The sequence below is a fragment of the Lonchura striata genome, chromosome 3, assembly GCF_050655825.1.
Source record: "Lonchura striata isolate lonStrDom1 chromosome 3, ASM5065582v1, whole genome shotgun sequence".
In the NCBI taxonomy this organism is placed as follows: domain Eukaryota; kingdom Metazoa; phylum Chordata; class Aves; order Passeriformes; family Estrildidae; genus Lonchura; species Lonchura striata.
The window spans coordinates 52,780,410-52,797,048 of record NC_140705.1 but is presented as its reverse complement, the minus strand read 5'-3'; the positions used below and the strand labels follow the sequence as shown (position 1 = coordinate 52,797,048).

At 38.7% G+C, this 16,639-nt stretch overlaps 1 protein-coding gene across 1 annotated transcript; it reads right to left on the bottom strand.

Moving 5' to 3' along the window:
• Positions 1 to 1,647: 1,647 nt before the first annotated feature.
• On the bottom strand, positions 1,648 to 16,092 carry C3H6orf58 (chromosome 3 C6orf58 homolog). The gene is made up of 6 exons (XM_031504537.3): positions 13,733 to 16,092; positions 9,631 to 9,717; positions 6,021 to 6,205; positions 4,814 to 4,947; positions 4,140 to 4,378; positions 1,648 to 1,830 (listed from the first exon to the last, which is right to left on the bottom strand). The coding sequence occupies exons 1-6, from the start codon at positions 14,052 to 14,054 to the stop codon at positions 1,703 to 1,705; spliced, it is 1,095 nt and encodes a 364-aa protein (XP_031360397.3). The 5' UTR covers positions 14,055 to 16,092; the 3' UTR covers positions 1,648 to 1,702.
• Positions 16,093 to 16,639: the final 547 nt, after the last annotated feature.

Genomic DNA, 16,639 nt, shown 5'->3' with positions numbered 1-16,639 from the left:
GCTTGAAGCTGTATTAAGAAAGATTACTCTTTTTCAAAATTCTGAACTATTTCCTAATGTTTCATAAATTCAGGAAAGGAGTAATTTGTTTTTTAAAAATGTGTTTTATAAATATTCCCTCAAGTGCAGCAGTGTGCAATTTAGAAATTAGTATTAATGGCTCTTTTTGTTTTCTCAAAGTGTACCTTAAGTTAAGTCTAAGTTAACCACAGAAAAGGTCAAAAAAAATTCTAACTTTTCTGGAGCACAACTAACTTAATATTTTAGCAGCTGGCAGCTGTTGTGATTACTTTTGGATTATATCTAAAGTCTGCTGGAATCTAATTACTGTGATATATGAACCAGGTAATTAAGGTAAAAACTCCCACATTTTCTTACACCTCATTAATGGATTTCCTTTGAAAATTGTTAGCTAATGATGGTACATTAAGAGTTTATCCATTACATGACAATGAATAATTAACACCTTTGTCCTGGGACATTAAAGGACAGAATGGTGTTTAACTGCTCAATGTGATGATAATTATTTCTTAATTTACAGTGTAAATATCATATTGGGAAGAAAGGACAAATCAAACTGGGAAAATGGAGTAGAAAGAAATTATTTATTTTGATAGAATTGCAGAAGGGTTTGGATTGGAAGGGACCTTAAAGATCATCTAGTTCCAAGCCCACAGTTGTAGGCAAAGACATCTTTCATTAATTTCCTTCTTTACCAAGAAATTTCAAGCCCTGTCTGCATGCAGGGCTCCTGACTCACCTCCCCATAACCTCTGTTTCCAAGTTATAACTGATTCCAAATATGTGTTATCACCCCAAAGACTAGGATCAACACTTGGGTCTGAGTGTTCCAGGCACTGGGAGTGCAAGCATTGCAAATACAGCTCTTCCTCAGTAACCAAATCAAACATATAACACACTGCAACAAGTGGATTAGACATGGGGGAATGGGAAAGCAACCTGTGGTTATACGGGGTACATAATCACATAAATTCATATATAGATCAAAGTTTTCTTGAAGCAAATGAAATTAATCAAATACAAGAAATCTCTGTTGTCACGTAAAGTCTGATACGGGGTTAATTTGCTTCAGGACTGCTCTGGACTAACTCTGCTCTACCACCTGAGGCATGTACTTGTTGCAAAGCAGAATAGCAAGGGAATCTATCTGTACTCAAGTACATAATCTGAAAAGCCTGAAAGCTTCCAGTTTGATTGTAGCTGCTCTGCGAAATAACAGCTTTGGTGGGAAACAGTCAAGTCATTGCATTTGGATCATAACTTCAAAAAAAGTTTCTCATGATCATCTGTTAGACCATTAAGTAATTACAGATCTAGGGGAATCCCTGCCGACAGGAGAAAAAAAAACAGTCTGAAACAGAATATATTTTGCCTGCTTTTAATTTTGTCTCCAATACATTATTTATAAAGCCACAAAAAGTAGTAAAATGATATTTTTCTCTGAGTCTTTTTATTTATAAGAAATTGAGTTAAAAAATGAGATAATTAGGAAAATTAAGGTAAAAAATATCAATTCCATATGAGAGAGACACACACATGGCTACTCAGGAAATCCTGCTGTAAGAAATTACCAAGGCTAGATTACCAGAAACATGTCTGCTAAAAGATTAAATCAATCCACCTTGGAACCGCTCATTCTCGAGGAACTGGGAACTTTCAAATCATCTCCTTCCAAATAATTCTAAATTTCTACTAGGTCAAGTAGTTCGAACTTCTGGCTTGAAGTCAACCTTTCAATCAGTTGTCGGCCAATTTTTCTTCCTTCTTCGGTGGACATAGCCTTCTGCCAGAGCTTCAGCAGCAATCCTCCTTGGAAAGAAACACATGGCATTGGCAAATTAGCAGGGAGCGCATGCAGCTCACGGCACACCAGGAGCGCTCGATGCTCTCCCGGGGACAGAGAAATGTAGACAAAGCTGGAGCTTGCCGATGGGCTGATAATTGCCTACAAATATGCAGGGAGACGCAGACCATTCATTCAGCTCAGGATCCTTTGGTTTGACGGACAATGGGGTTTGTTCCCTTGTCACCAGTGCTGTAGGTTGAAATGATTGAAGACTTATGGGAAGGTCTTTGTCTGCTCTGGCACACAGCTCTGTGGTTTATGGAGCACTAGGCTGGGAGTTATAATCAGGCCTGTCTTGGTTTTCACTCTAAAACAAAGAGTGTTGACTTTCTGCCAGCTAAGGCCTCAAACTGAAAAAAAGCAAATGATCCTAAACCTTTGTCCAAGTGCTAAGCAGTGGCTCTCTAGCACATGTGGCTTAGCCAGCCCAGTCTAGCATTAGCACTGGTTTGCAGGATAGCCACTGCTTACTCCTCACCCCACTCAGTGCTCATCTTTAGAGTGGATAGAGGGGAAACTGGAAGGTAAAAAAGTCTAGTGGAAAACTAAGAAAACTTTATTCTCTTCCTCTTCTGCCCTTGGGTAAAAAGTTGATCTGACAGTCCGTGAGTAGAAAAGCTTTAGAAGCAGCACAACATGCTCAATACAGTTCCTGCTGGACTATCAGGGGCGACTAAACGAAAATAAAGAGCAATCAAAGTCTGAATCAAGAAATCATGTCTCACTATGGGTTAGACAGGGTCCCATCCTAGGAGGTAGTAAGACCCTCCATCTGCTGTTGAAGTTTGCAGTACCAGTAGAGAACCCTGTCTCTCACAGGATGTATTTAAAAGCACCTACAAAACCAGTATATTTTGTTACCTGTGCTTTGTAGCATTAAGGTAGGGTCTTTCAAGACCCTGCTGAAGCTGTAGATTTAGATGCAGTCAAATTTATTTTAAAGCTCCTTTTTCTGATCTGCAAATCAGTTACCAGGCTGAATTAGCTGGCATTTAATACTCAGTTGAATTCAAAGCTCATCCCTTAGAGCAAAGTCAGGGAAACCTCTCCCCTGCAAAGCAAGGGATTTCAGCTGTGGAATTCATTATGGCTGCACCTGCATGAAACTTGTCTCTCTCTTTCCTTCCACTTACCGTGTTCAGTATCCATACATCCTTCCCTCTCTCACTGCAGTGCTTCCTCACCTGATGTGCTACCCTGGTGTTCTCATCCCTCCTTCCTGTCCTTCTGGTCATGCTTATCCTTGCTGTGTTCCTCTCCCTTCCTGGACTTATGTCAAGAAACCCTGAACTGTGTCATAGCTGCCAAGCAGGCAATAGATCTGTTCAGACCCTTATTCAGATTCCAAAAAATAATCCTATGTGAAAAATGTGAGAGAAGCTCTCTGCGATGGGAGAATGCTCTTTTGTAGCACTGAATAGCTTTATTTCATATCTTTTTCAGCTTTAAATACAACTGGTGAGAGAATTTTCAGTAAAATGTACAGATAGAAGAGGATCACAAATGCCATAGCTAGGCATGCTAATTTTTCAGTGTATTTTTACATTCTATTTTAATTTAAATATTCAAAATAACTTTGCTTCATAAAGGTCAAACATAAACAGCCAAACCAGAAGTATCTATGAAAGAACTGAATCCTCAGGAGAGTGTAATTCTAAGATGCACCACTGGATGGTGATGCACGACTTATTTTGGTGAATGCGATGAAGTCAGCATTGACTAAGGATAGTTTTGCTGGGACGGATCTCTGTTAAATCAAAGATCAAGAGAAAACAAAAAACTGAAACGAGAACATTTGTGGACATAAAAACTGTTGCTCATGATAATTTACTTTTTGTTTGTTTGGTTGGTTTTGTTCAACTGATATCAAATTTCATTTACATTTTTAATAGTTTCATATTCAACTGGTGAAACACAAAAAAGTCTCTGTTTCTAAAGTTCCTGTGAAAACTGGGAAAAAAAATACTAAGATCATCTGATCCCAAAATGGTTTTTTTGTTTGGTTTTTTTTTTTTTTTTCTCACTGAAATCTCTCCTATTGTCAGTGTTATCCCAGCAGCATTTGCTGTCTGGTGTGTTGTTTGCTTATGGTTGTCTTTTAAATTGTTTTACTGTTAGCCTCTAAGATGTATTTATACTATTTGATATCAAACATTCACTAGATTCATATGGAGAAAGGTATGTAGAAAGAACAAGGTATAAAATATCTATGGACAACAGACATCTTTTGTCATATAGATATGACATATAAATATTTAGGTCAGGCTCATACCTGTTAATTTATTTATTTTGTGAAGAGCTCTCAGTGACACCAGGACCTTATTTTGCTCTGGACTGAAGTCCTTAATGAATGGGAGAACATCCCCTTCAACAAGCATCCTCTGAGGCAGGAAAGCCTGGAAGTTGTTTGTGGTCAGTAAGTCTGTACTGAAGTGTGTGGCAGCAATGAAATCTACAGCATTAGCCCAGTCTTTACCAAAATTTGCTTCTGGATCAGAGAGATATTTTAAGCTGAAAGAGAAGAAAATAAAAAAATGCAGCAGATAACTGAACTCCCCTGTAGAACACACTAGTTGATAATTTATCCCAAAGGTTTTTTGTTCAGTATAAAATGCTGAGTGGCCTCAGCACCAGAGTGACTTGAAGCCTCCTTAATTACTTTATACCTGATTTCTCCTGGCAACCCTGACTTTGCCCACACTAAGCACAGCTCCTGGCTCCCAGAGGGGAACCAGCATCTTGTTGTAAGCCCAGAGCCTGACTGGTCATCACAGCTTGGGCAGCCATCTCTCACTGGTAATCCCATGCTCTGTGAGAGAGGGAGGAAGAGCAGAGCCTAAAGAGTAGATGCCTAAAGGCATCGTGCAGACTTTGTTAGGATACCATCCTTCTAAATAGGCATGGAGGTGGAAAGATCCTCCATGGACACCGCTCTATTCCCCTTACCTGTCCTGGAATTTGGGGAGTGCATAAGCAATGGAGGAGGTGTGTGCCTTCCACATGAGGCCAAGGGCATCATCCAGATTGAAGGAGGAGAGGCTGGCAGAGCTCACAGCTTTATGTTCTGTAGACAACAGATACTGCAGCAACAGGGAGCAAAAAGGGCAGAGAATGAGAGGGGTGGTTTAAACCCAGTTATTATTTTTTTAATATAAGCACATACCTCATAAAATAATAAACTAAAGGAAATTGTGTTTTAATAGTTAGTGGTAGTTGCTGTTCTTCAACTTCAACATTGCAAGGGTTTTATCCACATAATTTTGGTATTTGGTTACAAAAATTCAGTGGACTTTTATATCTGAGTACAATGGAAAATTCAGTACTGAAATAGGGGACTCCTTGAAAACTTGTCTATACTCTTTTTACCACAACTTTCTGAATATTTTCAGAAAAATAAGAAAATCATCCTTGTTATCATTATGCTTATTTGAGGAGCAGATATTTTACAATAACTTCTGAAACATGATACATGGGGAAAATGATCTTATGAAGATAAATCCAGTCTTACTCTCATAACATCTACTTTCAGGCACAAGGGGGACTTACAATTTAACATTCCTGCTCATTATTAATCATTTGACTACCAATAAAAAATACTGACTGCAGTAGGCTAGCTATAAAAAAAATATCTATTCAATCTATGAAGTAAGAAATATTGTTATTTTTCGGATTAGAGAACAGCTGGGTGGGGAGGAAAGAGAATATCTGCTTGCATAAATGGGTGTACTTCTGAATGATGTTTCAGCATTTTCAAGTTTTTAGATGTTTAAATAAATAAATGAATCCTGTAAAACCAACCAAAGGCCACTCCTTAAGGGTAGTGTTCCATCTTACAGGCTTATTTTGCATTGCTAACATAAGCAGTATTGGAAGAATTCAAATAAAATTGAATTCAAAACAGTGTCTTAGAACTGAGGCCAAAACACAGAACAGTCTCAAAGGAAGAAAAAAAGTTCCATGACTCTTAAAAATCCTATCCTCCTTATCTCTAACTCACTGTATGTTATGCTCTCCATTTTTTCCTGCTTGTTGTTTTTATATGAAGCTGCTATTGAAAACAAACTAAGCTCACTGAATCTTAAAATGACAGTAATAATAGTTTTTAAAGCTAATATTTTGGTATAATTTCTAAAAATGTTTAAAAAAAATTTACTTCGAAGAAGGCCTTCCAGTCATCCATGAGCTTGGGCATGCGAGACCAGCAGTCTTTAACACTGTAACAGAAATAATCTTTTTGCTCCTCTGGTGGCAATATTTCTATCTCATACGGCAGCTGCCCAAAGAGACCAGCCTCCACTGCCCCTAGCAAGGGTATAGTGGACAGATAGTAATTCATACCTGTAACAAAAATTAAAAGGCAGCAGGTGTTAATCACAAGCAAATGAAAAATTCCCACATAAGAAAATAAACTCTCTCCCACAACTAATGCAACTGTTTCAAACTGCCATGAATACAACCATATTCATCAGTGGAATATATGTACTGAAATGTAATAAGGATGACACTTGTATTGATTTAGATATGATTTGTAGTGTTCATTTATGCATTGCACTTTAGGAGCCTTGTATGAGCTTCCACTGTGTTTTACTTTGCAGGAAAGGAAAAAAGCTAATGGAAAAAAGTTAGACCTTTGTAGGCTGTCATGGATAGAACAAGAAAAGTCTCTCAAATATTAATTGCAAACTAAATATAGAAAGACTAAGGGGTATTCCCACAGGTATTGTTGCTATTAAAAATCCCTCTTCTCTGTTCCCTAGACCTATGATAAAGGAAATGCGATATTTTACTGGAAAATAATAATTTTGCTTCTAAAAAATATTTCATTCACTGAAAATTGCTTGGATATTGCCTCAGTTTATCTTTTTAGATTTATTTTATGACGATGGCTTTGTTTGGTCTGATCCATATGTTGGAGCAGTCAGATCCAGAATGTAGGAAACTCAGGCTCAGTTCTCACTGGTGCCAAATCTTGTCCCCAGTGAGAGTGCCCACAGGGCTATTTCATATTCCTCTCTTGAAAGAAGAATCTGAAGTTCTCCTCTTAATTGTGTCCCCTTTGCAGAAATGAAATTTAATCATTTTGAGTGAAGAAAAGCCTGGGGATTTGTTGTTCTCTCTTGGGTGGGCACCTCTGAGCTGTTCAAAGAGGACATTTGCTCATACTTGGTGTCAGGGCCACAGACTGCACTGATGTTTGGTACAAAATCCCAGCAGTGAGGACCAAAATCATCAAAACCTGAACACCCACAATTTAACCATGTTCTCCTAATGAAAAGTCATTGCTCCACCTTATGGGAGATCACAAAACAAAGTTCAAGAAGAAGGAGTATGTGTGTTGGCTGTAGTTCAGCAGGAACTGGTTCTGCACACCTTAGGAGAAGGAACACTGAGGGAAGTCAGTGTTTTGCTCTAAGCACGAGTTGAAAAAAAAGGATGGAGCAGCATGGAGGTGCTGTGGTCATGGTCTGTCAAAATCGATGCAGATATGAAACAAAAGATGGAGCAACACAGCAGTGCTGTGGTTACGCTCTGCTGAAAATATGCAGCTAGCAGGAACTAAGCCCAAAGAATGAACCAGACAGTAAGCAGAAGCTGGCTTTTTCTTCATTAGCTTGAAAATACATCTTGCTTTTCACACTCTACATACTAATGACTCAAGCACCATATCAACATGAAATGTCACCAACTGTAACTTAACCTTTGCTCTTCCCTCAAAGGAAGCAATATAAATCTAGCTAAAGTGGGGAGGGAGGTCAGAGAAGACTCCATCGTAACTTCTGGGATCAGTCAACAGGCTGAACTTGTCTTCTTCCCCCAAAGGGGTGCCTATTGGGCAAGAACCTCATTCTGTGCAAATTATTATCTCTAGCTAGCTTTAATGGTGATTAGAATTGGTCAATATATTGCTTCAAATTCATTTTTGCAATCCATTACTATCAACAGCAATCTCTGAACCTTAACCTGTCACAGTGTTAGACTCTCAGTGTGTTTGTTAATAAATTGTTACTCAAGTACACTGTTTAGTGTGAGCCCTTCAAGGGCACTAAGGGAGGAGTGGCCAGAAGTAGATAACATACTTAACAAAACTGGAAATACCTACCAACTCCAAGTGAGAACATGGTTGTTGTATGACCCTAAACAGGTTGGTCAAACCATGCTCCGATAGAGTGGACTGTTTGGTGGGGTCCCCATAATGGGGCACTGACAGGCTGGTCAGGCACAAGGGTTTCAACTTCCCTGGGGGTGCTGATTGAACAAAAAGAAAGGGTTATATATAAAGAGAAACCCCTTGTCTCATGTGACACACCTCCTAAATGTGGACCTGGTTGGGAATTCAGGAGGAAATGTATGGCCAGTCAGAAGAGCAAAGGAAAACTCTCAAGTGATGAGAGGACAGTGTTTCATTGAGACTCATTACTGAACTGGCTCTTGCTTCTTGTTCACTGTTTTCATGAAAGTATTGAAACCTTGATCTCACATCACAAAGTGCTTATATTCTTTTAAGTGTTCTTGCCTATATTATATATTTGCACCTGCTCAGGTGACTTAGAGGGCATAAAACAATACAGGACAGGATACACTGATTATTCTAGGCAGAGACTGATGTTCTTAAGCAGGCAGTATCCCACACATGCAAGGTATATTAAATGTGAGTTTCTGGTTTAAACTAATTCCTGGTTTCATGTGACTACTTGTGCCAGAGAGGGCTGCTCTGAAGGTCAGTTGAAAGCATTAATGTCCTCAGAACACTAAGAGATGTTTCCATGCAGTCTCAAAGACTCTTTGCATCTTCTTGCTTCAATAGGGTAAGTCAAAGCTGAGTTTATGCATTTTTTTGGAGGCAACAAATGGATATCAAGCAGACATGCAATATTTAGAAGTAAGTGAAGAGCAGGAATTCAAACACTGAGAAAGTAAAAGTGGTAGATTCTATTCCAGGAAGGTCCCCTTCTTGCAAAGGGCTAGACACTGTGTGGGACACCATCCCATAGAACACTAGTGCTATCCAAACACAGAGAGGGAATACCAAAGATGAAGTGAGTACCACAGTTTTACCCTAGATTTGCATTTTAAATTTTATCTGTGCTTGTGTCTTTATTCACTTGGAGATATATACATTTAACTGCTGTTTCACAGCCAGAAGCTTAATCCAAATGGCCACTGAAGGTTTTTCCTTCCTTCCTCTGGCAGGGAAGGGACAGAGCTGCTTGCTCAAACCTACAGATGGGTATACAGAAAAGGGGAATTTACAACAGAACATCCAGGAAGCTGAGGGAGCAAGGGACAGAAGTGATGGAGGGAAAATATGCTATGAGAGAAAGAACCAAGGATGGTATAAAAACCACAAAGATTCCTGCTTGACATTTGTTCACAAGATTTTAGTTTATAATGCAAGCATCTAAACTGAAGAAATCTGCTCTGGACTAACTGTAAACTGCAAATATCTACAAATATCTACAAACATATATACCTATCATAGTGTTTCCCACACATTTTCACATGAATATTTGCAGTATAAATATTTTTAAGGCTGCAAACTTGCTGGTTTTTTTTTTTCTCCTTCCTCAAGTAAGTATTCAAAATCAATTAACTTTCATTTACCCACTCATGCTTAGGTGTCTTGCTACAAGTTCGTGATGGACAATTACAGAGCACTGAAATGATAATGTAATAGAAAAGTCTAAGGGGAAGAAATGTTTTCAGATGGCCCTCTAGGACACTAATTTGTTTTGGAGAAAAACAGTATGACAGCATATACTTACAGGACCACCAGCTTCTTACAGATTGGCACAGGAGCTCTCCATTTTCATAGCCACAGGAAGTCACACCAGAAGGATCTGCTAACCTACCTGAATGAATCAAATGAAATAATACAAAAAATACTTCTCAAACTTTTCACACAAGAAATCCCACTGAGATGAAAAAAAATAGAAAGGAATAAAGCATGCAGACCTTTGCTTAGAGAAGCAAAACAATTACTGTTTCTTTGCTTCATAAACAAATGTCCTAGAGTAGTTGAGTTTCTAAGTGCATAGTAATTTGATTTTGTTTTACATTTTGAGCTATCCCTCACTGTAAATGTATTCTGTGAATTTATTGAACTGTTTCAAATCAGGACTTCACAGTATTTTTAGTGAGATATAAAAATACATTCACATACAGACATGAACACATGCATAGCTGAAGCATCATTTCTAATAGATGTAGGGCTGCTAGTTCAGGAGAGCTGCTTAATGAGCAAAATAGCACAAACTAAATGTACTAGTAATTGTCTCACCTAATTGGGTTGTGCGATACAGAATCACTTCCAGCTTAATCATGCAGACAAACGTGGCCTTACTATGAAGCTAAGCATGAAAACATTGCTGTAACTAATTAGCAAAGTTTGCAAGCATCTGTGCTGTAGAAAACATGCAAGACATTTCACAATTATTCATGACAGAATATTTTACTTTAAGCACACGGCATGAAGAAATAGCCTAAGTCCTAAAAGAATACCATATGTGTACATGAAGTGTTGTCATGCAGAGTGTCAGGAAGCCTGCTTTAAGTGCATGACATGCAATTACCATGGCCTTGTGCAATGACTTGAGCAATTCCAGAAGCTCCCAAACTCTGCCCTGCGGAGCACTTGCTCTCTGACGAGTCAGCTGAATAATGGCAGTGCCATTTCTGTCAGATTAGAACTAAACCTCATTACCAAACCAAATTTTATGGTATTTCCACTCAAGAAGGAGAGACAATCATGAACAATGTGCATACAAATTATCCTAATTATTCTCTCTAGCTGACTGGTCAGACCTTATGCTTTGGGGCATGCTAGCTGCTCAATCCTGTATCTTTCAGTAGCCAAGAACTGAGAACATGAATTTGCAATAATGAGGGTTGCAGTTCAACCCTTTTTTTTAAGTTAAGAATATATATTTTTTAATATTTACAGAAAGATTCAATTTTTCAAGATTTTACTTAAACAGACTGCCAAAAAACAGGCAGCACTGGTGTGCAAAGAAGATGAATGGGAAGGATAAAGGTTAAAAAGAAAAAGACAAAATATCACAAAAGAATTGTACAAGAGGTTTACCAAATATTGTTAGCCTTGGTCCTTCGGGAAAATGAAGATTTCCCAGGTAGTAACAGTGATAGTTAAAAGATATGTAGAAATTTGAGCTGGAAGCATTAACTGCACTTACAGGTCTCCACACCATTTTTGTTGTCTCTGCTTCCTCCTATTCCCTGTGCTTAACACAATTATTATTTCATTCTTCAGGTCTACCCAAGCTAGTCTGTACTGACAGTGCCTTCCAGCTGTGTTATTGATAACTATGTGCAACCTCATCAGTAAGATTTCTCTACTTGTTTTTGTGGAAATGTTGTTACTGAAAGTGCTGAAAGTAGTTATTCTCAGCTTGCTGGTGAAGAACTCCTAGCACATCCTCTACTTAGCCTAGACTTCTTTTAACAGCAATTATCACTAAATTCTCCTTCAGGTGTTCTTTTACCAGATTTACAGTTCCCTTGTCTTGTAAAGTACCATTTAAAAACTCTCATTGTAAGCTTTGCTTTTACAAAGGGAGTAAATGCATTTCTGAACTTTGAAAAAATCCACAACATTTGTGTGACAAAAGAAGATATCAAATTAGCCTGATACAATTTGCCTTTGATTCACATAATCTGTGCTTTATCCCTTTTTCTATCTGGTTCCATATTATTCCTCTATACTTATTCTAATGTGTTGTTTACTGCTGCTATAAGACAAATAAATATATGTGTTCGTATCTCCTTTTTTCTTCCTAAGAACAGGCACAGCCTTTCCTGCTCTTCAGACATACAATACCATGTGAATCTTTCTTAAATTTCTTGATCCCGGACTTGTACTTCTGTATGTGGAGATAGAGCCTATCCTGTTTCTCAGTTTCTGTAGGTAGGACTCTCAGTTTAGCTTCACCTCCCAAGTGACAATTTCTGCTTCCATAATCTCATGCCTAGCAGCAATGCTGTCTCAAGATCCTTGTCTCTGATGTAAATTTAGGCAAATTACTGATTTCATTTTATGTCCCTGAGTGGATTATGACAAATCTTCATACCATTCTTATTAAGTAACAGCTTCACTTGATCTTCATGTTTTATACAGAACCATACACAACCATATTTTTACATATCTATAAAAATATTCTCTCAGTAACATAAATTTCAGGACCAGACAGAACTGTTAATTCAACAAATTTTGTAATTTTCAAAGTTCCGTTGTCTTGCACCATGAACTCAAATCCTGCTTTTGTTTGCCAAGCTTATTATGTTGATATACAAATACTTCAGTCATTCCTCACTAATCTATCCCATCACCTATCTGGACTAGGTTTAGCCCTGGCTAACCTCACTGTGGCATTCACCAGAACTATGTTATTCTTCGTCCTTTATCCATTTGTCCTTCAAATGCTCACTTTTTTTTTACTGTAAAATTACTTCCAGCTATGTGATATTTCTCCTTTTAGCATTTTTCTAATCTTCTGGTCATGTAAATTTAAAAATATATCTCCTTTGTCAAAGTGTCAGCCCTATGACTCTTTAGCAGGTGACAGGACATCTTTACCTGTCTATGCAACTACAGGCAAATCTTCCCCTCACAAACTCTGTACCTTGTGTCTACTTGGAAATTGTCACTACAACAAGGCACATCCTCATTTTGTGGATGAGGCCATACTCCACAACTCCTCCTTTCAAGTAGGTCACCACTCAACTGGAGCTGCTGCATCCAGTCATCTTTGCCTCTGCTGCGCATTGGGTCAGTTCTCCTGCTGTGTCAGCCATCCATTCATCCGTTCTTCTTTTTGTGTGCATAAAGAAGGGAAAGAGGAAAAAGCTTGCCTAAACTCCAACCAAAATCTTTTTGTTGCTATCTGTTTGCCAGCTAATTTCCTACTTGGATTTTGCTTACTATCTTGTTTTCCTCATTTTGACTTAGGAGTAAATTTTCCATTAGGTGTGACTAAATGCTGGCAGCCTTCCTCCAGCACCAGGTGCAGGACCTCTGTCTTCTCACAAACCTATAGTGTCACCCAAACCCTGCCACATGTAATACAGGTTACATCCAATAAAGAAAACAACAGGCAGACAGAAACATTTGTTTACCCCTGATAAGATATTGCAGCCTTAGCCTTAAGGAACCTTTCACATGTGTTTCTGTGTCTGCTCCCCTGGCAGGGACTACAAGCAAACCAGAATGACTGCCCTAGACAACAACCAGCTTTTAGGGGATAAACCCTTAGAATCTGGACATAATTTAAAACAAAACAGAATAATTAAACAAACCCCACAAACAAGCAAACAAAAAAAATCCCAACACAAAAACTTCAATTTTTTGTGAAAAACATATCTAGAAAATAAGGAGGCTTCTTCTAAACCAATCATGAAGAATGAATGGAAATAAGTTCTCAAAGGGAGACGTAGACTTTTAAATATATGTCTTAGAAATTAAACTCAAACCACCTCTAGAAGCTTGTAATATTAACAAAAATAAAAGTTAACAATTTAAAAATGTCATTGTAGAATATGTGCCCTGAAATCTATCTGCATAAACTGAAGCAACTGGGAATGCCTTTCTAAAGATTTTTAGTTAGCTGAAATATTGCCCATCTATATTGCAAATCTGGATTTGAACTTCTTCCTATAAGGAATTTTAATAGCAATTTCTCAGCAAGGTAAGGGTGTTCACTAAGCATTTCTTTTTCAAATTGGCAGCTCTGTCAAAGTTTACCCTGTCTAAGGCTATACTGGGCTTGTGAGGCAGAAACTTTGGAAAGGAAGCCTCTAAGCAGGTCTGGTAAACACTTTGCAAAGCCAGCATCTTAAGCAAATAATTAATACCTGTACGAAATTGCCACCCATGCTGTGCTGGTAATCCCCAGAGAATATTGCCACTGTTTTGAGGTCCAAAGGCATCAAAATATTTGGCCGAAGCATTTAGCAAGCTCTTATACATTCCCAGTCGATCTTGATAGTTCCAAGCATTGATGACAATTTTGTTGTCCTTTACTGGGAAATCCAGCAGGTTTTCAGGGGCCAGGTGCCACCGAGGGGGATAGACATCTTCTCCAGTGACATCGTTTTCACGCTGTGCCGCAGCAGTCGCAGGACTCAGGGTAGCAGTCACTGCAAGAAGAGCACGTATGCCAAAGTGGAGCCACATGGTGAAGGCTTGTGACCCAGGTGATTGTGGCTGCAGGGCTTTTATCGGTAAAGGTGAGGGCTGGATCAAAAGGCTGACTCAGACTCACGAGTCTTTGTCTCCCTTCCCTTTCCTAGCCATGACCCTGATGTGGAATTGCCAGACTCTGAGTAATGCTGTGAGTAATGCTCTGTCCTCTCTGTGGGATCTAGGGAGCACCAGCAGATGTTTAAGAGGAATCAATGTAATCAGAAAATGTCCAGTGTCCGTGACATATGTGTGCACATACATACTTCCAAATGGTTGAGGTGCTACAATACTGATTGTACAGTTGCGCTATAAAACTTTGTGTGTGTTTCTTACTAGCTGTCATCTTCCCTTTCCCAGCCCAATTCCTTTGGGTAAAGAAGGGAGAGCAGTGGCAGAGATCTCACCTCAACACACGCACAGGCTATGGGTGAGGTATTCTGAGGAGGGCTCCAGGCACTGACAAAAGTGCAGCAGTGACACACGCTGCTGGTGCTGCCATTGTCAGCTTTTTACTTTGGCCTTGGGACAACTGCCTGCAGCCTTTAGGTCATAAGAGTGTTGGAAGTAGCCAGATCAGCCTGTCTTCAGGCCACATAGCACCTGGTGAGCTGTACTTTTAGTACTGGCTTGTCTTGTGTAGAAATGGTCATCATTATAAAGTTCTAAGGTCTCCTATTAAAATTCCATGATCCTGTAGACTCCAAAGGAAACACAAAGGCCATGCCTCCAGTGATAAAATTGGTGTTTAAGTTATACTCCAACAAAAGTGAAACTGTGCAGCTGCCTTCATCTCACCTATCGTTAGGAATTCTAGGAATTTATAATCTTCAGCTGCTTTTTCTCAGATAAACGGTTGCAAAAGAACACAGCAAACAAATGTGGTTTGCTATCTCTAGTCTTCTATTTGCATGAGAAAAATTGCAAATGCTGATTTTCTTTGAAGTAGTTCTATGAGTTTCGGTTGGGCTTTGTGTGCCTAAAGTACCTTTAACCCAGCTGCAAACTTCTGTTAGTAAATTCAAAAGAAATGCATCACTTCAAAATGCTTCCATTTACGCTATTAATTAGGAAGACTTTTGGGTAAATAGCAGAATTTTTCAATGATCACTTATAATTTTTTGTCTGCTTGTCCCTGAGTGACTGAGAGAGAAACCCAAATGATTTTGGAATACAGAGATATTTGGAATACAGATCTGATCATGCTGCCTCAAAGAAGTTTAGAAAAATCAAATTGTTCTTTCATTAACTTCTATGGATGAGATTTATCTAACCCAAATGTGGGCATTTTAACATTAACCTAGCTATGTAGATTCCCTTGATAATCAAATCAGAAAATCAGGCATACCCAGAATGTAACTCATTTAAAGCACTCCACTGAGAGATGTATTGCTCCTGACTGACTGTAGAGGGAGTAAAAACAACAAGTTTACCTTTAGACATATATTCTGAAATAATTATTTCAGAAATGTTTTGAAAGGTTCTTTTTTTCCTTGAAATAAGGCCTTGTATTAAATAATCCTGAGGACAAATGCCAAGAACTGTGTTGATTGCATATATATACACTAGGCTCAAATTGAGCCAATGGGCAGCGTAACGCTCACCTAAAAAGAAAGGATGATGAAAGGCATCAGCTAAGACACAAGATATATGGAGGCAACCTATGAAATGAAAGCCACGGAGCTCATAATTTTACTAAGGCAGAAATTTTTTTCCAGAACATGAAGGAGTGAATAAGAGTGGTTGGCGGTTTGGTTTTTTTTTTTTTGCTATCACTGAGAGTGTCCAAATTGGTACACTAAACTCTTTCTGCTTTTCTTAAGTCAAAGGGGAGAGTTTGAATTCTTCTCATGAAAGACACCAGACATTTATATTACATGAATGATTTTGCTGAAGGTACATAAGATAAAGAGGTTCGTTAGTCCTGATGGATACACTAAGGAGCTGGAAAGTCAGTAAGGACGGGACATCAGTAGTCCCAGTGGAATTAATTCTGAACTGACACAGAGTTTTGCAGGTGAGAAACTTTTAGGTTAACCTTCAGCCACATAAAATAGCACTGAAAGGAAGGGTTCACCCACTTCATTTTAGGGTAACAGTCCTAAGAGGAAGAATAATGAGTTTTCATTTAGATGGGATATTGGTATGAGCCTCCCTATCACATGGCACCTTTTTTCAAACCCTGACACTTCCACCAGTAACTGTAGGTGCCCCTTGACTGTGATCTGTTTCAGGGAAAAACAACTACACTGTAGCTAAAAGTATTCTTTGTTTATTTCACTGAATAAGCTAAAATCAGTGGATATATTTATGTTTCTTACTAATCTCTGTTGCTATTGTCCACAGCAATTGTCTTGAACAAGTTTTCTATTCCTTTTTGTCATAGGTCTTTAGTATTTGGCAGGGAGGATCTCTCTGACTGCAGTATCCTCCAGCAAAACCTCTTAACAGGGCTACAAAAAGGTTTATAAATTGCTACTGGTGCTGTTGTGAGTCAAGGTCATCAGCCAAACCCTGTGGTCACATGAGTGGACGCAACCCCTAATGCAGTAAGGCATGTTGTGGTAGGAGCACCAGGC